At 38.0% G+C, this 26,785-nt stretch overlaps 1 protein-coding gene across 6 annotated transcripts in view; it reads right to left on the minus strand.

Annotated features, from left to right (window-relative positions):
- NBN (nibrin) overlaps window positions 1-26,785 on the minus strand; it is a 68,958-nt gene that overhangs the window by 23,634 nt on the left and 18,539 nt on the right. For all 6 annotated transcript variants that reach the window (XM_037049332.1, XM_037049335.1, XM_037049338.1 and 3 more), the window contains exons 6-11: window positions 26,201-26,318; window positions 25,437-25,627; window positions 23,404-23,501; window positions 7,648-7,777; window positions 6,150-6,425; window positions 4,048-4,480 (exon numbers count right to left, since the gene is read on the minus strand). In XM_037049332.1, coding sequence (XP_036905227.1) covers window positions 4,048-4,480; window positions 6,150-6,425; window positions 7,648-7,777; window positions 23,404-23,501; window positions 25,437-25,627; window positions 26,201-26,318 — 1,246 coding nt within the window. The remainder of the gene's footprint in view (window positions 1-4,047; window positions 4,481-6,149; window positions 6,426-7,647; window positions 7,778-23,403; window positions 23,502-25,436; window positions 25,628-26,200; window positions 26,319-26,785) is intronic.

Genomic DNA, 26,785 nt, shown 5'->3' on the forward strand with positions numbered 1-26,785 from the left:
GCCCAGACTCAGGCACAGCTACCACTTACAGCAGGAAAAACTGTTAGAAGGAGTATCTGGCCAAAAGCTTTCTAGTTCAGCTTACAGAAATTCAGACAGACATGACAGAATCTCTGTTTAAATCCCCAAATAGGAAAATGGCAGTTCTTCCATCAACATACTTTAGAAATTGCCTTTCTGAAATGTAACTAAAGAATCCAAGGTCAATGAGAAGTATAACATTTTTGCCTTCTTAAAACTGCAGTTTTTTAAATGAAAAAATTAATATACAATTTTCCTGAGAACCATGTCTGTTGCTAGAAACATTAGGTGCAATTCCTTTAATCCATGAGCACTCCCAAGGACTTCCAGACATTTTAAATTATTAAAAATAACAAAAGTGAAAGAATTCAAAATGACTTCACATTGCCTGAGTAAGGTTGATGAATTGTACCCATGTCAACTCCCTGACACATACTCTAGCTATGCAAGATGTTACAGTTAAAGAAACAGGGTGAAAAGTATATGGGATCTCTATATATAATCCCTTGCAACAACATATGTATAAACAATTACCTCAAAATAAAGTTTTTAAAAATTACAAAAGTATTTTTAATTTCAGCGTAAGGTAACAAAATTTTCACTAAAAAAGTAGTGCTACAATACAGTAATTTAACTTTTAGAATATCCAAATGTGTGGCTCAAATTGCTATTCACTCTCCAAAACTCTACACAACCTACTTATTTTGTAATGTATTTTTATTCAGAATGTCATGAATTCTGAAACCCAATAAAATAAGGACAAGGGAAATTATGTTACAGAATCACAGAGCAAAATAAAATAATATCCCCTGATAACATTACATAGCATGTAAACCTCGGCATTTAAAGCGAAAGATCTTTTCAGGCCCATAAAAGCCTTTTCTAAGGGGCCCCATATTAGTGTAGTATGGTGTGCACTTCTTGTCTCTCCAAGTCTGGGGTCTAATGCCCACTTCCTTAGTGACATGAGCCCTGGGAGAATGTGCAAAGTAGGTATTTAGGAAGATTACCTAGCAGCCATACAGGATGAACCAAAAAATTCTGTGACTAAAACCAGGACCATTTCTAGGCAGAGCTGTGGCCACTGTAAGCAGTGGACCAATCTGGGAGAGAACTGAAGGAAAAGAAAAAAAAAAGGCTATTAAAAAAAGACTGACATATGCAATAGGACAAGATTGTGAGATAAGAGAAAATCAGAAATAAATACAGGAGGAAAGAGTACCATCAGGCAAATACATTTTCAAATGTATGGCCACATTAATGTAACTGGGGCCTAACTTTCTAAAGACCAAACACTTATTGACATTGAGTATCTTTTCATATGTCTACTGGCCATCAGTATGTCCTCTGTGGAGAACTGTCTATTCAGGTCTTTTGCCCATTTTTTAAATTGGATTGCATGTTTTTTTGGTGTTGAGTTTTATAAAGTCTTTATAAATTTTGGACATTAAACTCTTATCAGATGTATCTGTGATTATGTCCTCCCATCCAGTGGATTGCCTTTTTATTTTGTTGTTGGTTTCCTTTGCCATGCAAAACCTTTTTAGTTTGATGTAGTCCCATTCGTTTATTTTTTCTTTTGTTTCCCTTGCTGGAGGAAGTATGTCATAAAAAATATTGCTACAAGCAACATCACTAAGAGAAATGTAAATTAAAACCACAATGAGATACCAACTCCTCCTGGTCAGAATGGCTATCACCAATAAATCAACAAACCATTGCTGGTGAGGATGTGGAAAAAGAACCCTTTTGTGCTGTTGGTGGGAATGCAGTCTAGTGCAGTGGAAAGCAGTATGGAGATATTTCAAAAAATTAAAAATGGAACTGCCTTATGACTCTGTGATTCCACTTCTGGGAATTTATCCAAAGAAACCTTAAACACTAATTCAAAAAAATATAAGCACCCCTATGTTCACTGCAGCATTATTTACAGTAACCAAGATATGGAAGCAGACCAACTGTCAGTAGACAACTATGGGACATTTACACAATGGAACACTACTCGGCTGTAAAAAAGAAGAAAATTTTACCCTTTGTAACAGCATGAATGGATCTGGAGAACATTATGCTAAGTGAAATAAGCCAGTCAAAGAAAGACAAACACCACATGATATCACTCATAGGTGGACCTAATGAACAAACTGAACTAACAAGCAAAATAGAGACAGATGCATAGTTAGAGAGCAGGCTGAGAACTTGGTTGGAGGGGGCAGTTAGGAGGTATAGAGACTGAGTAAAAAGGCAAGAGAGGAATCATGGACATGGACTAGTGTGGGCACAGGGACAACAGGGGTTGGGGTATAAGGGGGATAAATGTTAATGAAAAATACTATTAAAAATAAAGACTGAAGATTTATATTAAGAGGACTGGACACAGGATTTGGAACAGGCTAGAGCTAATATGACAATGTAAATTCACAATTGATGTAGAATAAACATATCTTTATGGAGACGTAATTTTATTAAACTTGGTTAGGTAATCATTCCTTGGATCTTACCACACACTGCATTAAGCTAACTTACCTACCTCTCCACTGTAGTGGCATTTGCTCCACAAGTGACCTACAGGATATTTAAACCACTAGGTTTGATTAATTTCTTGGTAAACTGACAGATAATCTTCAATCTTTGATAATAAAAGAGCCCTCTGTCTCTGAAGTTCTCAATCCAACTACAGGGTATCTTAGTATCCATTCTCTTTCTTCCTCATAATGATGAGTTGATTAGGGACAGCAATGTGCCAAAGCATTGCCTAGATGGGGAGTGGTGCGGTTCATGACTAAATTCCAGCCAATAAACAAAATTATCAAGTTGAGTTTCTGAGGAAGCTCCTTAGAAGGTGGGGAGAAACAAGTGGAAAGGCCTTCACCTTATCCTCTCTGCACCATGCTTCCTCTGTGGAAAGTCAGTGTGACACTGGAGGTGCCATCTTGCAGAGAAAGAAGGCAGACTTCCAGCAAATTAAAGGCATGGGACTACCAAGCAGCTTTCCTTACCTACTCTGGGCTTCTTTTATAGGAAAAAATTAACTATCTTATTTAAGCCACTGATTTTAGAATTTTAAAGATCACAAAGGAATTCTAGTTAATACAATAAGGGAACTTTTTCTGGGAAGAAAACTGGGTGTACTGAGTTATAGGAGGTTATAACCACACATGACCATGAATGAGAGCAGAACTAACAGACCTAGGTGGGAGGCCAGATATTAAATTTTTATTTCATAAGGTCTGTGCTCTCACCTAATGAGCTAAATTGTCTGCAGATAGTAGGCTACTTATTGATGTATAAAATAGGAAGTAATATGAGGAGTTTCTTAGACCTAAGTGGGCAAAACAATTATCAACATACAAAAAAATAAGATAGGATATTAAAGGTCAAAAATGAAAAAACTTCCTGCTGATGTTATACATGATTTTTCCTAAAGATTTATTTAGTAGATTCTTAGTTTTACTAACTTTCTTCATTTTTCTGCCTTTATTTCCTCTAGTAAGGCATCCCCTATACTTACATTTATGGACAAATGTGTGATACAATAGTGCAGCCTGGAAATCGACTGAACAATCATGAATAAGTTTTATTTCCTGTCATTTATTATATACTGTCAAAGAATCATTTTATTTTTAACATTTACCTTATCAACCCACCAATTCTTATGCTTAATACTGGGTGTTAAAGATACTAATTTTATTTCAAGGAAACAACAGATGCTCATACTGTCAGTACAAATATCTAAATACTTTTTAACCTTCTAAGTTTCTCTTTGCAATACTTTTCATCCAAAAATGTTACTTACAGCCCTGGCTGGTATGGCTCAGTGCACTGACTGCTGGCTTGTGATCTGAAAGTTCGCAAGTTCCATTCCAGAGTCAGGGCACACACCTGGGTTGCAGGGCAGGTCCTCAGTGTGGGGTGTGCAAGGTGTAACCAATAGATTTCTCTCTTACACATCGATGTTTCTCTCCCTCTCTTTCTACCTTCCTTCCCCTCTATCAATCAATAAATAAAATCTTAAAAAATGTTACTTACAGGTATTTTGTTACTTTCTGGTATTGTTTCATCATTAAAAGAGCCATTTGTTTCCATGTCCAATCTTGGCATTTTTCTAATTTTGACATCTTCCTTTTGAGTTTTCACTTCAATTTCTAACTCTAATTTTGTGTTCTTGAATACCTCTTCAAATACTTCATTTTCTATAGCTACATCATCAATTTTCCTTTTTTCTGATCCTTGTTTTCCTGTAGAATGAGATTTATTGGCAGAATTTTTCACAGTGGATTTTGAATCCATATCTGTAAATAAGTTATCTGTTTTTCCCCCCACTGGCTCATTCTGAGATAGATGCTGCTCCTCATTTCTCCACATTGAGGGTGTAGCAGGTTGTGTTTGTTCTAGAAGAGTACAAGACATTTCCATTTTTGCTGATTTAGATGGCATTTCTTTATTTTCTTCATCCCTTTCCCTTAGATATAAAAAAGAAGAGGAAAAAACAAAAACAGACAATTGAATACAGCTAAGTAATTTAAGAGTTTGGCAATATTCACCCCTCCTACATTTAATTCACCATGTTCTTGGTTTTATTAATTAACAGTATCACTGGAAATTTTAAAAGGCATCTAAAACAGTATATAATTCATATACACTCTACTATTTTGAGAGGACTGACCAGCTCTACAGCTAAAACAATATAAAGATGTCTATCTTTGCTGAAGTAGCAATAGTTGACAAATCAATATGGAGAAAAATATAAAAAGACAAAGGACTTACTGCTAGTAAACAATAGCTTACTCTATAATGTAGGGAACTTGTGGGCAAGAATAAAACCTTATGGGTTAATGAGCTGGATTCAAGATAGTAAGTCAGAGGGGCTAATCCAAAATAAACTACAGGCTACACACAGCAAGTGATATGTGACTACAGAAAGTGACTAAGACAACACTGTATTTTCTAGACAACACTGTATTGCTCATTCCCTATTGAGCAATATTGAACATTATTCATTTAAATTGTACTAAGGCCCACAGAGGAAACAAAAGCTCAGGTCTCTTAGCCAGGAGTTTACTGGGTTCACATTGAACTGGAAGTCAGGTGACATTTGAATAATTCTAAGCTAAGTCAGGGTACTGAAAAGACTGATCAAGGGGTTTTTGTAGTAAGTGAGGTAGTCAGAGTTTGAACCAGAGAGGTAGTAACACAAACAGATGGAAAGGGAGGAATTTATAATACACTCAAAATAAGAATCAAACTACTGACTTTACTAGGGCACAGAGAAGAAAGAATAAAAGATTTTGACAATGTGAACTGCTAACAAAAAAGAATTACTTGTTCAGTCACAGGAGAGAAAAGGTTTCAGAACTATCATTTGGAAAAAGAGCAGGAAATTCCTATGGAAAAGTAAAGCTTAAAGGATGAGTTAGGGCCAAAGGTATTTTCCATCTGTAATAATGTCATGAAACCCTGCAAGTAGATTATACAGACAAAAAAAAAAAAGTGGTAGGAGGAGAGAAGCCTCAGAAAAGGAGCAAACGGCCAGTCAGAGACAGAAAGAGCTGTGACAGACTACTGCCACACAACTGAGAAGGGATGTGAGGAGAATGGCTCAGGAACTGCATGCCACCAGTAGGCCACTCACGTTGACAGTATGTCAGTGGTTACTTTCTAGGGTGTCATGTCAAGAAGAAATACTGATGGTCTGGAAATATCTCATACAGAAATGGGAGCACTAACTGATCATCTCCTTTTCTGAGAATTTTAACAGTGTTTGTAAAAGACAAAAGGCAGTAGCAATAGGAAGAAACTGAGCCAAGGGAGGGTTTTAAGAGATGAGATAGAGCTCTTGAATGTAGAAAAGGACCCAGACGACAGTAACAGTTCTAGAAAATGAGAAAACATTGATGGAGCAGCTCCTACCTCATGAAAGTGAGAGAGGTTGAAAAAGGCAAGATGAAAGACAAGTGCAGCCAAGGAAATAACGTATGAGCTAAGGCAGAGAAGGAAAAAAATGAGAGTCCATATAGTGACCATAGTGAGGAAACGAGGTCAAAGGCCACAGCTTTCCACAGACTGAACACCATTCTACAATTACATAAACATTAGTTTCTCAGAGACATGAAGGTGCTGTGAAGATGTACCTTTTTTTGCTGGATGGCTGGAAGTAGTTTCGGATGGAGTTGGTCTGCGGCTGCTGGGAAGCTCGATCTCTACTTCTACTTACACCTGGGATCTTTACTGGTGAAAGCTGATAGTTTGGAATTTTCATCCTCACTAGAGTATCTGACACTACGGCATTATGATCAGGGCTTATTTTGGGGGATTCCTTTACAGTGGATGTTTCTTGTGAAGGCATTCTGAATTTTTGTTCCATTCTGGAGATTTTGATTTCTTTTGGTCTTTCACTCAAATCCATACTGCAGCAAAAGAAAAGAATCCAAGTCAACCAAGTCTACAGCAATTCTTACCTGAAACAAAGTCCTTTCAGTAGTATAAATGCAATGTAGTTTTAGAACCTAATTATACTTAGACAGTAATTCAGCAATGTGTTTTACTCTCCCAAGAAAGTAGCTGTTGTGTCATCGACACTCCCTGAGTATTTTTCTTCACCCCTACAACACACACTGCCAGACAGACTCTGCCAAGAAACACTACCCAGCACACATGGAATTATCAACCTCATGTCCTATTATAAATTAAAGGAGGTGAGAATCCTAGGTAAATTTTGCTTGGTTTAAGATTTATAAATTATTTCCATGCAAAAAATTAATTAAAAATAGGAAGTCACAAAAAGAATAATCTCCAATATCATATAATTGGCTATTGAGATCACTTTAGATGAACTGATGTCATTATATTCCAGCAAGACAGCAGTCTGTACAACAGAATTCAACTCTAGACTGCCAGAAAAATATTTTAAGCACATGTACAATCACCAAGTTCTGCAATGGATGGTTGAATATATATGGTCTTTGCTACTCTTATTTCATAGAGAAACAAGTAAAGCTGTTGTTCAAGGGACTTTCAAAACATTAAAAGTTTCTCTTTAAAAAGTTATATCTGGCCTCAATATAAAACATGGTATAGGAAAACTGAAATGTGGTCATATATAGTAATATCCCAAGTACCTTTTAATATGAACAGTTCATTACAGATTATTTAAAATAAAATACACTGTGTTAATTATTCAGATTAGCCAGATAGGCACACATAAAGTATCTCCTAAATTATAAGTAACGTTCAAATACAGGCATCATATAATACAAACAAATTCATTTGAAACTCATTTCATTAGTCACAAATAAAGCATATAATTCTTAATAGTCTTCTGTGTACGTTCGCAAGTAACAGAAAAAACATTTATCATAAGATAGGCTGGCAAGTGATGGCTCGCCACATGTCCTGTACATTAAGTATTTTGGAGCACAGCCACTCTCACTCATTCACACTTGTTTGTGGCTGCTCCAGTGGTACAATGGCAGAATTCAGCAGGTGTGACAGAGCCAAAACTATTTAGTTTGGTCCTTTATAGAAAGTTTGCTGATCTCTGTCCTAAAACATTATTTTCTCTAGCACCCCCCTCTCTCATTTCCCAAGACACTGACTTAATTTGACAGTTTCTCAACAGTAAAACCTCACCATGTAGCTCCTTGTTCCGACTCTGTGTTGGCTACATATGTCATAGTGTTCACTGGGGCACTTGGCATGAACTTCTCTTTGACTGACAAGCCTTGGAAAAGGTCTGGCCCTGGAGTTGTTGTCCTGGATCCTGTAAATTACACAAGGGAGAGAACAAACACAATTGCTGGACACAAGGACACTTGGTCACTCACCATTGTTAGACTGTATTTAACAGTCTGAGGGAACTACCAGGTAAGACAGCATATGATTGTCTCTATATAGTGGCACCAACAAATACTGAACAAAATGGTCTATCAGCAGCCTGTTGGCATCTATGATGAGCTTAACTAAACTAAATCATTTTAGCCCTGGCTGGTGTGGCTCAGTGGATTGAGCATGGGCCTGTGAACCAAAGGATCTCGGTTCAATTCCCAGTCAGGGCACATGCCTAGGTTGCAGGCCAGTTCCCAGCAGGGGACACACAAGAGGCAACCATACACTGATATTTCTCTCCCTCTCTCCTTCCCTTCCCCTCTAAAGATAAGTAAATAAAATCTTTAAAAAATACCTTCAAAAAAACCCCAACCCCCCTGCAACCTAGTTATGTGCCCTGACCAGGAACTGAACCCATAACCTTTTTGGTGTATGAAATTGATATTCCAACAAAGTAAGCTACCTGGCCAGGGCAATTTAAGTTTTATTTTTTACAATGAATACACTATTTCAAAAAAATACATAGTTTTAGACATAAATTTTCTGGCTAATATAGAAAACCATGATTGCTTCGTTTTATTTACTAGTGTAACGCCTTAACTCAAGTGCCCCTTTTCTGGCATACTTTTGCTGAACGCCCTGTACTGAATGAAGCGGGTGCCCCTCATTTCAGCTCCCATGCCACCCTGTACATCATCACTCTATTAAGTTTAACACACTAATCTCCAGCTGAGGGACCTGCATTATTTAACCCCTCTATGCCCTACTTTCCTTATTTATGAAATGGGGGACTTATCATACTTTTCCTCAAAAGTTGTTTTGAGGGCAAAATGAACTGACATACAGACAGCACTGAGAATAATGCTTGGAGCAGTAAGCACTGTGCAAATGTGTTATCACTGCCTCACTGTATAATGCACTATTCACCTGTTACTTCCCCTTTTGACTGGGAGCAGGGACAGAGTCTGCTCATTTCTCAGTCTCCAGTCCTTGAGCAATGTTTGGTATATAGTAAATATAAGTTAATGGAATTAAATTGTTAACTGAAAATTTTTTAAATTGGCATTTACTAAGTATGTAAACTAAATTACCATTGTTAGGTCCTCATGACATAGGATGTATTTAATAAATGTTTAGTACTGATTCCAAATTCAGATATTTAAAGACTTCTAATGCTCTTCTTATGTAACCACCTCAGAAGCTCAGTGGCATTTCCTTAAACACACATACCCCTAAAACTCATTTTTGCTTGCACAGAAATTTGGAAACATGTAATTATGGAAGGTTATACCATCACTAAGAGAAACATTTATAAATGGACTCTAATGGCCCAGGATAAGGGATATTTGTCAAAAATAAGATTATTTGCAATTATTATTGTTCTCCTTGCAAAAACACCAGAAAGCAGATATTTATTCTGATCTCATACCTTTTTATTCCAAGTGTTTAGAATAATTATAAGTCTATAACAAATGTGCAATAAATACTCGGTGAATAAGTAAATGAATAAACACAGAAGAAAAGGAGCAAAGAAAGTAGGAGATAGGAGAGGGAGGAGGACATGTATATTATGTACCTTCAAAACTTTCTTCTAAAATTTTTTCCCTTTTTAAAAATTTTATTTTAATTGTTCAAGTATAGTTTTCTGTCTTTTACTACCATCTCAACCCACCCCCCCAGTCCTCCCCACCTCCCTCCAATTTCCACACTCCTTAGTTTTTGTCCATGTGTCCTTTATACTTGTTCCTGTAAACCCTTCCCCTTTTCCCCTGAAATTTCCTCCCCTCTCCCCTCTGGTCACTGTCAGCCTGTTCTCTATTTCAGTGTCTTTGGTTATAGTTTTCTTATTTGTTTGTTTTGTCATTTAGGTTCTTGTTAAAGGTGACATCATAATAGTATGGAATTTTCTCAGAAAACTTAAAATGGATCTGCCTTTTGACCCAGCAATTCCACTGCTACGATTATATCCTAAGAACCCTGAAACACCAATCCAAAAGAACCAAAGCACCCCAGTGTTCATAGCAGCACAATTTACAATAGCCAGGCGTTGGAAGCAACCTTGGTGCCCATCGGTAAATGAATGGATCAAAAAACTATGATGCATTTACACAATGAAATTCTATGCAGCAGAAAGAAAGCTTCTACTCTATGGGACAGCATGGATGGAACTGGAGAACATGATGCTAAGTGAAATAAGCCAGGTGGTGAAAGACAAATACCATATGATCTTCTAAAATATTAAATCAGATGTCTATGACTTGGAACCCACACAGACCTACTTATGAATATGCACAAGAAGTACTACTAATTACAATGTAGATTTTTACCAATTTCTTATGACCTTGTTTCTACCTGAAATGATACAACAGAAAAGGTATTAGTCTATAAACCCAAAAATTTTTACAGGATTTTATTTATTTATTTTTAGAGAGGGAGTCGGAGAGGGAGAGAAATATCAATGTATGGCTGCCTCTCGTGCGCCCCTATTGGGGACCTGGCATGCAACCTAGGCATGTATCCTGACTGGGAATCAAACCGGTGACCGTTTGGTTCACAGGCTGGTGCTCAATCCACTGAGCCACACCAGCCAGGGCTATAAACCCAAATTTTAAGATTAGCTTGGACATAAATTATCTCTGGAACCTTAACTTTTCTCAGCCTTGAAATCTCATACCTTTTAATAAAAAGACAGATTGAGCCCTGGGTGGTATAGCTCAGTGGATTGAGCACGGGCCTGCCATCCAGAGGATCTCGGTTCGATTCCCAGTCAGGGCACATGCCTGGGTTGCAGGCCAGTTCCCAGCAGGGGACCCACGAGAGGCAACCATACATACACTGATATTCTCTCCCTCTCTCCTTCCCTCCCCCCTCTAAAGATAAATAAATTTAAAAAATCTTAAAAAAAAAAGACAGATGGGGAGAGTGTTTTAAGATGGCGGTGGAGTAGGATGAAGGATTTCGCTCCCCCGCCCACGCACCGGAGAGGAGGAGCGCATCAAATAGCCAACAGGGACCCAGCATATAGGAAGGTAGGACTCCAGAAAGTGTAGCGGACACTGAATGACCAGAGGTTGAGGAGAGGGGACAACTGCAGGTCAACAAGGTACAAGGGAACAGCGCTGAGGCTGCAGGCCCTCCCCCCGGGAGGCGCCAGGACCTGACCCTCTGCCTTGGTCTCTGGGAGCCGAGGGCGGGCAACAACACCCTGGAAGAGAGCCAGTCATCAGCTCCCTCCCTACCTGGCTGGGCGCAGATTGGAAAACACCAGGAGAGATTGGTTTGCCTGTAGTGGCAGAGAGAGGAGTGGGCATTGGGAAGCAAACCAGAGAGCTCTGATAACCCGTGGAGTCTGGCTGTGGTTGCCGGCTTGGGAGAACTGAGAGTCGCCCATAGGTGTGCCTTCCCTGTAGCACGGGGCCTGAGCTGTCTGCAGCGGACTCTGGGAGCCTCCGGCCGCCAGCAAGGCCCTTGGAATAGAGCCAGTCATGAGCTCCCTCCCTTCCCAGCTGGGTGGAGACTGAAAAACGTCGGGAGTCAGGCCAAGGTTGCTGGCTTGAGAGAATTGAGAGTGCATTCTGCCATAGCACTGGGAAAGGTCCCCGCCCAAGCCTGGGAGACCAGGGAAGCCTGGCCGGGAGTGCGCACCTACACACCAGGCCAGGACTGCGAATCCTGGGGAATTTCTGCTCTCAGTGGAGCACTGGAGAGAGGTGCCAGTCTGGATTTTGGGAGGGCGCTGGTGAGACTGGCTGAGTTCACCAAGAAGGGAGGAGGGCCACACTAATAGCCCCTCAGGCTGCTGCAGCTAGTGACACCAGAAGAAAAGGTTTGACCAGCTGGAAACCAACAAGAGGTGTTTTTTTTTGTTTGTTTCTTTTTGGTTTTTGTTTTTTATTTTTATTTTTGGGGCTTTTTGTTTGTTTTTAAATAATCTTTTATTTCTTTAACTTTATTATTCTTTTACCTTTCAATACTTTTACCCTCTCTCTTCTGCTTTCTTGTTTTATTTCTTCTTCCTTTCTTTCCAAACCTACCACTTTTTTCTCCCAAGTGCTGCACCCCCCTTTTTTTCTCTTTCTTTCTTTTTGCCCCTCTCCCCCACAAGTGAGACAAAAGACTTGGAAAGGCGAAAATACCACAGATGGACTCAAAGAGGGGGCATCCCAACAGTAGAAACAGAAAGACAAAATTCACTTTGCTATAAGAGACAAACTACAAGTTATTGCATATTTGTATTTTTTTCATTATTTTGTCATTATTCTTATATCTTTTATTTTAATGGTATCTCTGTATTCCCCCTCTTTCTGTATAGTCTGCTTCTCCTTGGCTGGATATATTGTATCACTTGACAACCTTGACAGGTTTCTCTGTCCCCTCAATCATACTGTATTGCTACTTTATTGCTACTTTATTGTCCTTTAATTCCCCTTGCCCAGCCAGCACACTATAGAAGGTACAATACTCTCCAATCTTGGCATATCATAGATTCTGTCATATGACTGTTGCTCTAATATTATTGTAAATAATAGCTATTACATACTATTGTAAATGCTACACAACACCACCACCCAGTTCTTGGCCCATTACATTGTTGCTTGAACTATAATTCTGTAGTGATTAACTCTATTCTCTCTCACACTACACCTATTTACTATCCTTTATTCTCAACATCACCTCAGAATCTGACCTCCCTCAACCTCACTCCTTTCTAGATGAAAATCACAAACCTTCCCTCCCCAACAAGAGCCTTATCTTCCTTCCAAGTTTTCTAAAAACGGGCTAGTGGGGTTGAAGATTACGGTTATCTGTGTACATAGCCAGGAGATCACCTATCTCTTCTCTACCTTCTGTTGCTGTAAATAACACAGAATACTCTCCTGCTGTCATAAACCAATTTGCCTCCCCCTCAAACTGATCACACAAAAAAAAAGGAAAGAAAGGAATAGGTGGAAACAGAAAACACCAGGATAACCAAAGGAGTCTGCACCACTGATTTTCACAGGCACTGCACCACATAAGTTCACACCATAAACACGAGGAGTCAAAACAGATCAATTTAAGAGGCTGAGGCTAACAAGAAGAGGCTCACAAACAATGGGAAGGCAAAAAACAACCCCAAAGGAAAGAAATGGAAAGGAAAGGACAGGAAGTGAAAGGAGGAAGGCTCCGAAAGAATGTTAGATGAAAGAAAGTCAAGTTAACTATCAGATACTGAATTCAAAGCACTGGTTATTAGGAAATTCAAAGAGCTTACAATGAGCTACCAGAACTACAGGGGAGCTACAATGAACTAACCACAAACTATATCAACAGGAAAAAGGAAATAGAAAACACCAGCAAAGGTCAAGAGGAAATGAAGAATGCAATTTCTGAACTGAAGAACACAGTAGAAGGTATGAAAAGCAGGATCAATGAGGAAGAAGATTGCATCAGTGAGTTAGAGGACAGAATAGAAAGAATCTCCAAGACGGAGCAAGAAAAGCAAAAGAGGCTCAGAAAGAATGAGGAAGAATAAAGAGAAATGCAAGACGATATGAAGTGTAATAATATCCAAATAATAGGAATACCAGAAGGACAACAGGAAGAACAAAGGATAGAAAACGTATTTGAAAAAATAATGAGGTAAATTTTTCTAATTTGATGAGAGAAAAAGTCACACACATCCAGGAATCACAAAGAGTCCCAATCAAGAGGAACCCAAAGAGGCCCACTTCAGACACATCATCATTAAAATGGCAAAATTCCAAGACAAAGAGAGAATCTTAAAGGCAGCAAGGGAGGAAAAGGAAGTAACATAACAGGCAGCCACAATCAGGTGAGCTACAGACTTCTCAATGGAAACACTCCAAGCAAGAAGAGAATGGCAAGAAATATTCTAAGTAATGAGAAACAGAGACCTACAACCAAGGCTACTTTACCCAGCAAGGCTCTCAATCAAGATAGAAGGCCAAATAAAGAGCTTCCAATAAAAAAGAAGTCTAAAAGAATCCGCCTCCACCAAACCAACTCCGGAAGATATGCCAAAAGACTGCTTGAAGGAAAGGAAGAAACACAGAGAGACAGAGAGGAACACAGTTATAAAAATGGCAATGAATAAGTACCTATCAATAATGACATTAAACGTAAATGTATTAAATGCTCCAATCAAAAGACATAGAATAGCTGAATGGATAAGAAAGCATGGCCCACACATATGCTGCCTACAAGAGACCCACCTCAGGTCAAAAGACCATCACAGACTAAAAGTGAAAGGCTGGAAACAAATTTTCCAAGAAAAAAAAAGCCGGGATAGCAATTCTCATATCAGACAAAATAGACGTCAAAAAAAGGGCCATAAAGTGAGACCGAGAAAGTCACTTCATAATACTCAAAGGAAAAATCCACCAAGAAGACATTAACATCATAAATATACATGCACCCAACATAGGGAGCACCCAAATATATAAAGAAAATCCTAGAGGACCTCAAGAAAGATATTGACAGCAACACAATTATAGTAGGGGATTTTAACACCCCACTGTCAAAAATGGACAGATCTTCCAAACAAAATATCAACAAAGATATTGTGGCATTAAACAACACCCTAGATGAAATGGACCTCACTGATACATATAGAGCCCTTCATCCCAAAGAAGCTAAATACACATTCTTTTCAAATGCACATGGAACATTTTCAAAGACAGACCACATGAAAGGACACAAAACGAGTCTCAACAAATTCAGGAAAATTGATATCATACCAAGCATTTTATCCATCCACAAGGGACTGAAACTAGAAACCAACCTCAAGGGAAAAAACCCAACCCACCCAAAATCATGGAGACTGAATGGTATGCTATTCAACAACAAATGGGTCAAGAATTAAATTAGGGAAGAAATCAAAAAGTTTCTGGAAACAAATGAAAATGAACTCACAACAACCCAAAACTTACAGGACACAGCGAAGGCAGTCCTGAGAGGGAAGTTCATAGCAATACAGGCTTACCTAAAGAAGATAGAAACATTCCAAACAAACAACCTAATCTGATACCTCCAAGAACTTGAGCAACAACAACAAAGACAGCCCAGAGCAAGTAGAAGGAAGGAAATAACCAAGACCAGAGCAGAATTAAATGACATACAGACTAAAAGCACAATTCTAAGGATCAATGAATGCAGGAGCTGGTTTTTGAAAAGATACACAAAATTGACAAGCCTTTAGGTAGGCTCATCAAGAAAAGAAGAGAGAGGACCCAAATAAACACAATCAGAAAAGAAAGAGGAGAGATTACAACTGACCCCACAGAAGTAGAAGGAATTGTAAGAAATTACTATGAAGAACTGTATGCCAAGAAATCTAAAAACCTAGGTGAAATGGACAAATTTCTAGAAAAATATAATCTTCTAAAACTCAATGAAGAAGAAGTAGAAAGCCTGAACAGACCAATAACAGCAGATGAAATTGAAGCAGTAATCAAAAAACTTCCATCACAAAGCCCTGGACCAGATGGTTTCACAGGAGAATTCTACAAAGCATTTAAGGAAGAGCTAACAGACTCTATTCTGTTCTTCACAGACTATTTTGTTCTTAACAGACCTCTACTCTTCACAGACTATTCCAAAAATTCCAAAATGATGGAAAACTGTCAAACTCTTTTTATGAAGCCAGCATCATCCTAATTCCAAAACCAGATAGAGACACAACAAAGAAAGAAAAGTTCAGGCCAATATCGCTGATGAACATAGATGCTAAAATCCTCCACAAAATATTGGCAAATCGCATCCAACAACATATTATAAAGATCATATATCATGACTAAGTGGGATTCGTCCCAGGGATGCAAGGATGGTTTAATATCCTGAAATCAGTAAATGTAATACATCACAGAAACAAAAGCAAAGACAAAAACCGCATGATCACATCAATAGACACAGAAAAAGCTTTTGAGAAGATACAAGACCCATTTATGATACAGGCACTCAGAAAAGTGGGATTAGAGGGAGCATTCTTCAATATAATAAAGGCCATATACGAGAGACCTACAGCCAACATCATACTCAATGGCCAAGAACTAAAATTTTTTCCACTAAGATCAGGAACAAGACAATGTTGTCCACTTTCACCACTTCTATTCAATATAGTATTGGAAGTTCTAGCCACAGTGATCAGAAAAGAAAAGGAAATAAAAGGCATCGAAATTGGAAAGGAGGAAACAAAACTGGCATTGTTTGCAAATGACATGATAGTGTACATGGAAAATCCTATAGAATACATCCAGAAACTGCTCCACCTAATAAACGAATTTGGCAAAACAGCGGGATACAAAGTCAACATCCAGAAATCAAAGGCATTTTTATATACTAACAATGAATCAGCAGAAGCAGAAATCAAGAAAAAAATCCCATTCGATATAGCAAAAAGAAAAATAAAATATCTGGGAATAAACCTAACCAAGGAGGTAAAAGACCTGTATGCAGAAATCTACACAATACTGAAGAAAGAAATCAAGGAAGAAATAAACAAATGGAAACAAATACCATGTTCATGGATTGGTAGAGTTAATATCATCAAAATATCCACACTACCCAAAGCAATTTACAGATTCAATGCAATACCTATTAAAGTGCGAATGGCATATTTCACAGACATAGAACAAACACTTCAAAAATTTATATGGAATCATAAAAGACCCCGAATAGCAGCCACAATTTTGAGAAGGAAGGACAAAGTAGGAGGGATCACAATACCTGACATCAAAGTGTATTACAAGGTCACTGTAATCAAAACAGCCTGGTACTGGCAAAAAAACAGGCACATAGACCAATGGAACAGAACAGAAACCCCAGAATTAAACCCAACTCTCTACAGTCAATTAATATTCGATAGAGGGGGCAATAACATAAAATGGAGTAAAAACAGCCTCTTCAACAAATGGTGCTGGGTGAACTGCACGGCTATGTGCAAAAAAATGAAACTTGAGTACAAACTTACACCATAGACCAAAATAAATTCAAGGTGGATAAAAGACTTAAATTTAAGCCGTGAAACCGTTAAAGTCCTAGAGAACATTGGTAGGAAAATCTCAGATATTTTACGCAGCAACATTTTTACTGATATGTCCCCTAGAGCAAGGAATATAAAGGAAAGAATAAACAAATGGGATCTCATCAAAATAAAAAGTTTCTGCACAGTTAAAGAAGCTTTAAGATAAAAAGAGAAGCAACTGTTTGAGAAAACGTATTTGCCAATGATACCTCAGACAAAGGTTTAATCTCCAAAATATACAAAGAACTTACTCGACTCCACTCTAAGACAAGCAACCCAATTAAAAAATGGGCAAAGGACTTGAACAGACCCTTCTCCAAGGAGGACATACAGAGGATCCAGAGACACATGAAAAGATGCTTGATATCGCTAGCTATCAGAGATGCAAATTAAAACCACAATAAGATACCACCTTACACTGGTCAGAATGTCCATCATAAACAAAGCAACAAACAACAAATGTTTGAGGGGTTGTGGGGAAAAGGGGACCTCGGTTCACTTTGGTGGGATTGCAGACTGGTACAATCACTATGGAAAACAGTATGGAATTTTCTAAGAAAACTAAAAATGGACATGGCTTTTGACCCAGCAATTCCACTGTTAGGAGTATATCCTAAGAACCCTAAAACACCAATCCAGAAGAACCTATGCACCCCGGTGTTCATCGAAGCACAATTTACAATAGCCAAGAGTTGGAAGCAACCTAGATGCCCATCAGGAAATGAATGGATCCAAAAACTATGGTACATTTACACCATGGAATTCTATGCAGCAGAAAGAAAGAAGGAGCTCCTACCCTTTGCAACATCATGGATGGAAGTGGAGAGCATTATGCTGAGTGAAATAAGCCATGTGGTGAAAGACAAATACCATATGATCTCACCTTTAACAGGACCTTAAACAACAAAACAAACAACCAAGCAAAATATGACCAAAGACTCTGAAATTCAGAATAGGCTGACAGGGACCAGAGGGGAGAGTGGAGACAATTTCAGGGGAAAAGGGGAAAGATTCAAAGAAACTAGTATAAAGGACACATGGAGGACAACTAAGGGGGGTGGGGAGTACCAGGGGTTTGCCTGGGATGGGAGTGGGGGATGCAAAAGTGTACTTGAACAAGAATTAAATAAAAAATTAATCCCCCCCCAAAAGACAGATTGAATGATATCTAGGGCGGCCATAAATACGTATCTAAATGTGGATGATAAAATGTTGTTCCTCCACACTGGCAGAGATAATCTTGCCAGTACGAATAACCTAGTTCAATTGATATTCATACCTCCTACAAACAAGTCATGTGCTTGGTGCTGTCAGAGAAAGTTAACAAGAGTTTACAATCAATCCAGAAACTGAAAGAGGCATAAAACAGCCAGTTGTATTTCAAAGTAGAAAGAAAATCTAACTGGAATGCAAACAAAAGTTACTGGGGTATAGAAAAGAGAATAATTAATTCTGACTTGGAGGAGAATTATGGCAGAGAAAACAACTCAGAAGAACTCCCTGAAGGAGATGGATCATCTGTGGAGTGAATCAAATTTGGAACAGCAGTGCTGGCATTCTAGGACCATGATTAGCAAGGTCAAGGAGGATGAGGACTGTAAACAATACAGCAGTATATTCTGTAAGGATGTGTTTTTTTAAAAGAAGGTGAAGATAAGGAGAAATGAGCTAAAGCTAAACTTTTGAGGGCTCAGAAGTCTAGGCTGAGAGTTAGGGATTTACTCTAATGATAATGAGTATCAAAAGTTTTAAAGAAGGTGACTGCAGTGGGAAAGTGAAATGTCAACTATTAAGATGAGTATGGAGGCAGGACCTCCACTGGAAGCACCAAACGGCCCTCAACACAGACAGACATATAGGTTTCTCACAGGGCAATGACTGTGGGCAGGGATGGCAACAGGCCTCTGGAGCAGCAGCTGCAGAGGAAGAACTTTAGGTCTTGTCAGAATGAGGGATGACTGAAATCTGTAGTAGGAGCAACTCTTCCATTTACATATAAGAATGCTCCTCTATAGTTAGTTCTTTCCTAGATATTCTAGCCTAGTGGTTTTTGGCACTTGTATGAGAAACAGGAGCATAAAATCAATCAAAACAAACAAACTGCCACGACCACCACAACAATAAAAAAAGATGCCCTGGCCATATCCCAGAATATCATGAATTATGGAGAATGTGAATTGCATTAAAAAATATTTCTTAAACATTTATGTAGATGAAAACTAGTTTTCTAACAGATAGAGGACAGCTGTCCCAAACAGGGGCTGGGACAGGTGGAGATATGTCATTCTGTTTGTTTTAACATTTTTTAAAAGATCTTATTTATTTATTTTTAGAGAGAGGAGAAGAATAGGAGAAAGAGAGGGAGACAAGCATCAATGTGTGTTGCCTCTTGCATACCCCCTGCTGGGGAACCTGGCTGGCAACCCAGGCACGTGCCCTGGACTGGGAATTGAAGCAGTGACCCTTTGGTTTGCAGGCTGACACTCAATCCACAGAACCACACCAGGCCTGTTTTAATATGTTTTGTGATGTGCTGTCAAAAGCCTGAAATTATTGACAGGTTTTTTTTTCCTATAACAGAACAGAAATCACTGTCAATAAAACAACACCTATTATCATATGCTATTTCTGAGGCAGTACAGCTCCTCTAAGAAGACTCTCTCTGGTATCCACAATGCAGCACTTCTCTCTAAGAGGCTGAGAAGTTGTCTTTAGCTTTGACTCTGAGGACGTATTCTGGAAATGTTAGTCATAATTTTGGGGAAATACTCAACATAGCACAATTCCAGCAAGATAAGTGATTTGGACATACTAGAAACTTCATAAGCACTTAAAACTCTTCACACTTTTGGCCAAAATGGAGGTGTAGGTGGAAACACTGTGCCTCCTCGCACAACCAATTTAAAAACAACAAAGTTTTAGTAACAAAAACGCAACCAAACACAGGAAATTGAACTATACTGAAGTCCAACGACAATGAACCATTCAGCCAGACCTATAAACCAGGCGAAGGAGTGAGCAGTGAGATGGCCCGCGCAGGCCCCAGTGGTGGGGAGCAGCAGAGGGGACCGCCATTGCCCCTCTCTGACCCCACCCCCACATACAGCGAGAGTCATAACCCAGCAACTGAGTTGCCCCGAACTGGTGAACACCTACGGCTCTGCCCCTCACACAGAACAGGTGCGAACAGACCAAAACATCATGGCTCAAGAAGAACTCAAAGCCCCAGAGCCGATAACTCTAAGCAAGCAAGAAATAGCCAACCTATCAGATGCACAGTTCAAAACACTGGTGATCAGGATGCTCACAGAACTGGTGGATTTTAGTCACAAATTAGAGGAACAAATGAAGGCTAAACTAATTGAAATGAAGGGAAATGCACAGGAAACCAATAGTGATGGAAAGGAAACTGGGACTCAAATCAAGGGAATGGACCAGAAGGAAGAAAGAAATGACCAAACAGAAAAGAATGAAGAAACAAGAATTAAAAAAAAAAATGAGGAGAGGCTTAGGAACCTCCAGGACATCTTTAAACATTCCAACATCCGAACTATAGGGGTACCAGAAGAGGAAGAGGAACAGCCACAAGTGGAAAACTTATTTGAGCAAATAATAAAGGAGAACTTCCCCAATCTGGCAAAGGAAGTAGACTTCTAGGAAGTCCAGGAAGCTCAGAGAGTCCCAAAGAAGTTGGACCCAAGAAGGAACACACCAAGGCACATCATAATTACATAAGCCAAAATTAAAATGAAGAAGAGTCCTAGAAGCAGCAAGAGATAAGGAGACAGTCACCTACAAAGGAGCGCCCATCAGACTGTCAGCTGATTTCTCAAAAGAGACCTTACAGGCAAGAAGGGGCTGGAAAGAAGTATTCCAAGTCATGAAATCCAAAGATCTACATCCAAGATTGCTCTATCCAGCAAAGCTTTCATTTAGAATGGAAGGGCAGATAAAGTGCTTCTCAGATAAGGTCAAATTCAAGGAGTTCATCACCACAAATCCCTTATTATATGAAATGTTAAAGGGACTTATCTAATAAAAAGAAGATGAAAAACACAAACAGTGAAAGGCCAGCAAACTCACAGTTATTAAAAACCACACCTAAAACAAAAGCAAACTAAGAAGACAGCTAGATCAGGAGCGGAACCACAGAAATGAAGATCACATGAAGCGTTAGCAACAGGGGAGTGGGAGGAGGAGAAGGGGGGGGGCAGAGAATAAGTAGCATAGACAGTAGGGAGAAAATAGGTAAGGGGGAGGGCAAGAATAGTAGGAGAAATATAGAATCTAAAGAACTTGAGACACGTGGACATAAACTAAAGGGGTGGAATGGTGGGTGAGGGGGTGTGCACAGTGGAAGGGAATGAGGGGGGGAGGACAACTGTAATGGCATAATCAATAAAATATATTAAAAAAGAAAAAAAATAAAACTTTTCAGTTGAAGGTTAGCTACATACAGACAGAATATTATACCTAGTGTGCTGAATGGGAAGGGCAGAGATATCAGGAGAATAAGCATTCTTATCCATAGTAAAATACTAGCCTGTCAAATTTCTTCAGACATCTATCCTTTCAGTTTTGCTCCCCATCACCCAACACCATTTTTCAAAACTTCACAAAGTATCTGCACTGCAGAGTAATTAAATCAGAATAGCTTTCACTTAAGAGTTAGTTTGAATCAAATGATTTGCTATGTGACCTCCACTTTCTTAACCCCTTTGTACATCAGTTCCCTAAACTATAAAATGCAGATGATGTCATCTATCTTAAAAATTCATTGTGCAGGCCAAATTTTGATGATGTATGTAAATTGCTTGCTTCAGTGTCTGCAAACTCAAGAGACAGCTATCACTATTACTAAACATTACTAGTAATGACCTATACACCTAAGCAATTCCTGGTCATTAGGCTCTAATGCAGGGGTGTCAAACTCATTTTCACTAGGGACCATATCAGCCTCATGGCTGCCTTCAAAGGGTCGAACGTAATTTCAACTCCTTAATTTCAACAGTTAAGGAGTAGTTACATTTATACAATCCTAAAATTATTTTGGCCCTTTGAAGGCAACTGAGTGGTTGATGGGGGCCCCGGTAAAAATGAGTTTGACACCCCTGCTCTAATGGCTCACTCCTTCCAAAATCTAGTTTAGCAAATTCCTAACCTAAGCCAGGTGGCAGACTGTAGCCACTCAGAAGGAATACTGTTCAACTCCATAGGTGGCCATTCAGTGGGCCACAATGTGAACAATACCCCTGGGTGCATGATGAGGTAATGCTGTCTTCTTTAACCAAGTCCAATAATTGCTAATAAGTAACTACAGAAAAATAAATGTATACAGTAATACAGAATGGATGCTCTCATAGGCAGATAAAGAGGAGAAGAGAGAGTTCCTAGGGAGAAAAAACATAAAAATATCTAGGGTACAAAAGCAAGCAGAGAAGAATAAATAAATCATCATGATGACAACATCAGCTTATTTTCAAAAGCAGAGGAATGTATTTTAAATAACAAAGGGGCAAGTGCTGCTGCCTCCCAGTATACCAGCTATGAGAGTCAGCTCTGAGCTGACTACAGTCTGCATCTCTCATCTCAGTAACAGCGCCACCAGCAACCAGTGACTTGTACCAAAAACTACAGGCTGTTTCCAAAATATGCCCTGAAGCTATACTGCTTTTCCATGGCTGCCACCACAGTCTAAGGCCCCTGGCACTCCCACCTGGACCTCTATGATAACTTTCCACTCATATCCCTACTCCCATTCTGGATCCTGGAATCCATTCTCCATGCAAATGCCATTGTGATCGGGTCCTTCTCCCTAGCACTCTGCTCCCTAGATCCCCCCAGTGGCCTTTTCCTGTATGCAGAGGGCCTGAGTCACCAATGTTACATCCTCAGTGAGACCCCTCCTGACCACCACCTACAACAGTCCGCTCCAAATCACTACCATCTCACCGTGTTTTAGCTTTATCTTTGTACTTGGCCCTAAAAGACTTTATCAGAAGTGTCTGTTTGCTTGCCTATTAACTGTCTGAATCCTGACATTTAGAATATAAAGTTCACAATAAAAGGTAACTAGTTTACTTTGTTCACCAATGTATCTTCAGGACTTAGAATAGTGCCCAGTATGCAGTAGACACAAATATTTATCAAATGAGTAAGTGACTGAATGGAAAAGGTGAGTTTTATTATTTTTTTAATACTCTTTTTTTAAAGATTTTATTTATTTATCTTTAGATGGGAAGGAAAAGAGAGGAGGAGAGAAATATCAATGTATGGTTGTCTCTCATGAGTCCCCCGCTGGGAACTGGCCTCCAACCCAGGCATGTGCCCTGACTCGGAACTGAACTGCGATCGTGTGGTTCGCAGGCCTGCGCTCAATCCACTGAGCTACACTAGCCAGGGTGGAAAAGATGAGTTTTAAAAGATGTTGAAATGGTCACCCCTAGCAAGTATATAATAATGTGCATACAGCCTGTTTATTAATTTACATAATAAATAAAGTTGCTAAAGATTCAGTAAAATAATGCTTTAATTACCTGTATTGGGCTGGCCCTGAGGATTACAGTAATTCTCTGTAGTCATGAAAATAACTGCCAATCCAATTTCTGCTTCAGGAATAGGTCTAAGACCTTGCCTAAAAGAATAAAATGCTTTAAGTATGACAATATATTCCAACTAACAAATTTATTAAGATGATGTCAAGCTGAATCTATCTCCCCACTGATACTCCCAAGAGGTACATTTTATGGTATGGACAGAATTTCAAATATAGAGTGCTGGCTTACTCAATGAGCAATGTGACACTGGGCAAGTCTACCATGTTTTACTAACTCAGTTATTTCATCTATAAAGGTCTAGAGTAAAGGATACAGATCCTTCAGTTTTAAAATTCTATAATTTTATGAAGAAAAAGGAAACAATACCCACATGAAGCAATAAAGATTTTTTACAAACAAACCTATGATTACTAAAATCCTAAGAGAAAATTCAGAAGAGAGAAAGAAGAAGCTGGGGAAAAGAGGAGGGAGGGAAGTATAAAAATATATATAAGCTGAATCTATATGTGTTACGATTTAAAGTTTAGTGATCATTTTACCATATTTACATGTGTTAAGGTATCTTATGGTGAATCTATCTTCTGTTATTCTATAATGTGGGTAATGATTGAATTTATGAAACAAAAATAATTTAATATAGTGCTCTATAGAAACTATACCTCAAATTTTAAGAATTACAAAACTCCTTTTTAGTACTCATTATAAGATATTGTAAGTGGCCACAGTAGTTTAAAAGGTCTTTTTCAGGTGCTTTAACATTTGTTTTTTTGAATGTATTGACTGGGTTAACTTCGAGTTCAACTGTGTGATTATAATATTATACTGAAAAAATAGATTTTAAAAAGTATTATAAATAAGCGACCACATATACCTACTTATAATTAAGGCAATTTAAAATTGATATTAAATCTATCAATGTTTTGATATCCTACTAATGTTTTTGAAACACTATCCTACTAATGTTTTTGAAAATATTACCATGTAAATTAGTTATAAAGATTGGCTATATAAAATAAAATTGAAACATTTTAAATACATATTTAACAATAATGCTATACAGACATTTTGTCATCTTAGACGTGCAAACAGTGTAAACATATGTGGCTACTATCAGCACTCTCTTTCAACATTGCTCTAAAGATCCCAGTGGGCATACAACATAGAGAAAGAGTAAAGTATCAGAAGCATAAGGATTAAAAATACAATAGAAATGTCATTATTTACAGATAAGATTTATACAAAAAACCCCCATCAATTAACTATTAGAATTACAAGGGGAACCCAGCAAGGTGGCAGGATATAAGAACAGTATCTAAATTTCAGCTGAATTCCTATCCATCAACAGTGAACAATTAGAAAATATATTTAAAGAAATATCATATATTTATATTACACATACCACATATATAATATCTACCAGAAAATATGTACTATCTAGGAATACCTAAAAAAAAGGTATTTATGATCTCTATAGAGAAATTATAAAAATCGTTAATGCTTCTCAAATTGATTTGTGGATTTAATGAAATTCCTAAACCAATTCCCAACAAGGTTTCTCAGAAAAATGACTCTAAAATGCATCTAGAAAAATAAAGAGCCAAGAATAGCCAGGCTGCTTCTGAAGAAGAGCAGAAAAGAAATCTTGTTCTGCTGGACATGAGGATGTTAATGTGGTGTTGATCAGTGAAGGAGGATAAAGCCAAACTGTGCCCATGCATTGTTGACCTATAATATAAACAGAATCTACTCCAGGTAGATTAAAAACAAATTTCAAAATAAAATATCAAAATACTAGTGAAAAATATAGGTGAATAATATGATCTATCAATAGAAAAAGATCCTTAAACAAAGTACAAGTACCATACATAATAAAATCTTTGTAATAATTATTGTACTTACTTTTTCATTGTTGTGTAGAGTACAACATAAGTCACCTATAAAACCACCTATTTGCACATTTCTTTTTACTAATAAAGAATAATAAAGTACCAAAAAAAAGAATAATAAATTACCTTTGGAGCATATCTATAATTGAATGAATCCATTTTTTCTGAGAGTCAGAAATTAAGCTCTGTGAATTTGTTATTCCTATATCAACAACACAAGTTCCAGGAGCCAAAAAGAAACATTCTTCTTCATTTTCTTCTGTAATCAACTTAGCATCTCCTCCTCCAAAAACAACTGCTGAACTTAATTTTTTATGCTAAAAATGAAAAAAAAACTAATAAAATAGCCACAATTAATTTTTTGAGTACAATCTAAAAATTGTAAGAATTTGATTTGACAGTAAAATAAAAAATGGACATGGAATTGGTCCTGCTTCTTGAGAAGACAATGTGAAGCACCATTCTGAGAAAATCCCTGCTTCACAGGCACCTCCACAGCCCTGGAACATCATACTGTCTGCAGGGCCAACTGGCAAGGTTTCCCACCTGCAACAGAAACTCCTGGAAACCCCACTTCAGAACAAGAAAGACATTCAACACCTGTTTACTAACCCAGCACACTAGAACTTAAACTGTTAGAACAGTCCCGTCCCCTGCCAACTTGCACATTTATATAAACTTACTAGGCCAACTGACAGATGTTAAGGAATATTATAATATCTATGTATATGATTATATAATATAAAGGGCAGGTCTGGGCAGTTTTTTATTCCATGTCAAAACTCTATGCAAAAATCTCAAAAGAAAATGCATTAACAACTATTGAAAACAGTAGTAATTTGTCCTGGTATGTAATGTTTTCTTTAGGAAAATTTAGCTTAGAACATTACCTGCTTGGCATTTAGAAATATAAATGTTTTCCCTTTGAAGATCTGTTTCCTTTCCTGCCGTTCTGACAGATCAATATTTTTACTTCCAATGGCTGGCTCATCAACAGGTGGGTAAAAACTGTTTAAAAAGAAAAAAAATTAAAGTATGTTGTAATTATAAACACCTCTGTATTCATGCCATTACATTTGTAAATGGAGCGTTTCTAGATACTAAAAAGGCTTAATTTACATAATACCATTATTTTTAAAAGTAAGTTTTTATCTCAGACAAAATGACAAAAAGTACCCAAATGCTTTTTCTGGAAATATGGTAACACGTGCCATAAAGAACAGCAGAAATGTTCTTTATTCCCTGAAAATACATAATCCGAGAGTAGACAATCATAACAAGATACAATTGTGTATGTATGTGACTCAAGTTAAATGAATTACAAAAGGTTGAGAGAAATACCATCCATTAAGATCAAATTCTATCAGCATCTTGTATTTGCTTGGGAACCAATACATATTAATAATATTTGTACTCCAATTCTGTGAACTTCTGAGTGTTTTGTTATAGATCTCTTTGGAGAAACTCAGGAAATT

The sequence above is a fragment of the Sturnira hondurensis genome, unplaced genomic scaffold (assembly GCF_014824575.4).
Source record: "Sturnira hondurensis isolate 20B ecotype Veracruz unplaced genomic scaffold, ASM1482457v3 Scaffold0006474, whole genome shotgun sequence".
NCBI lineage: Eukaryota > Metazoa > Chordata > Mammalia > Chiroptera > Phyllostomidae > Sturnira > Sturnira hondurensis.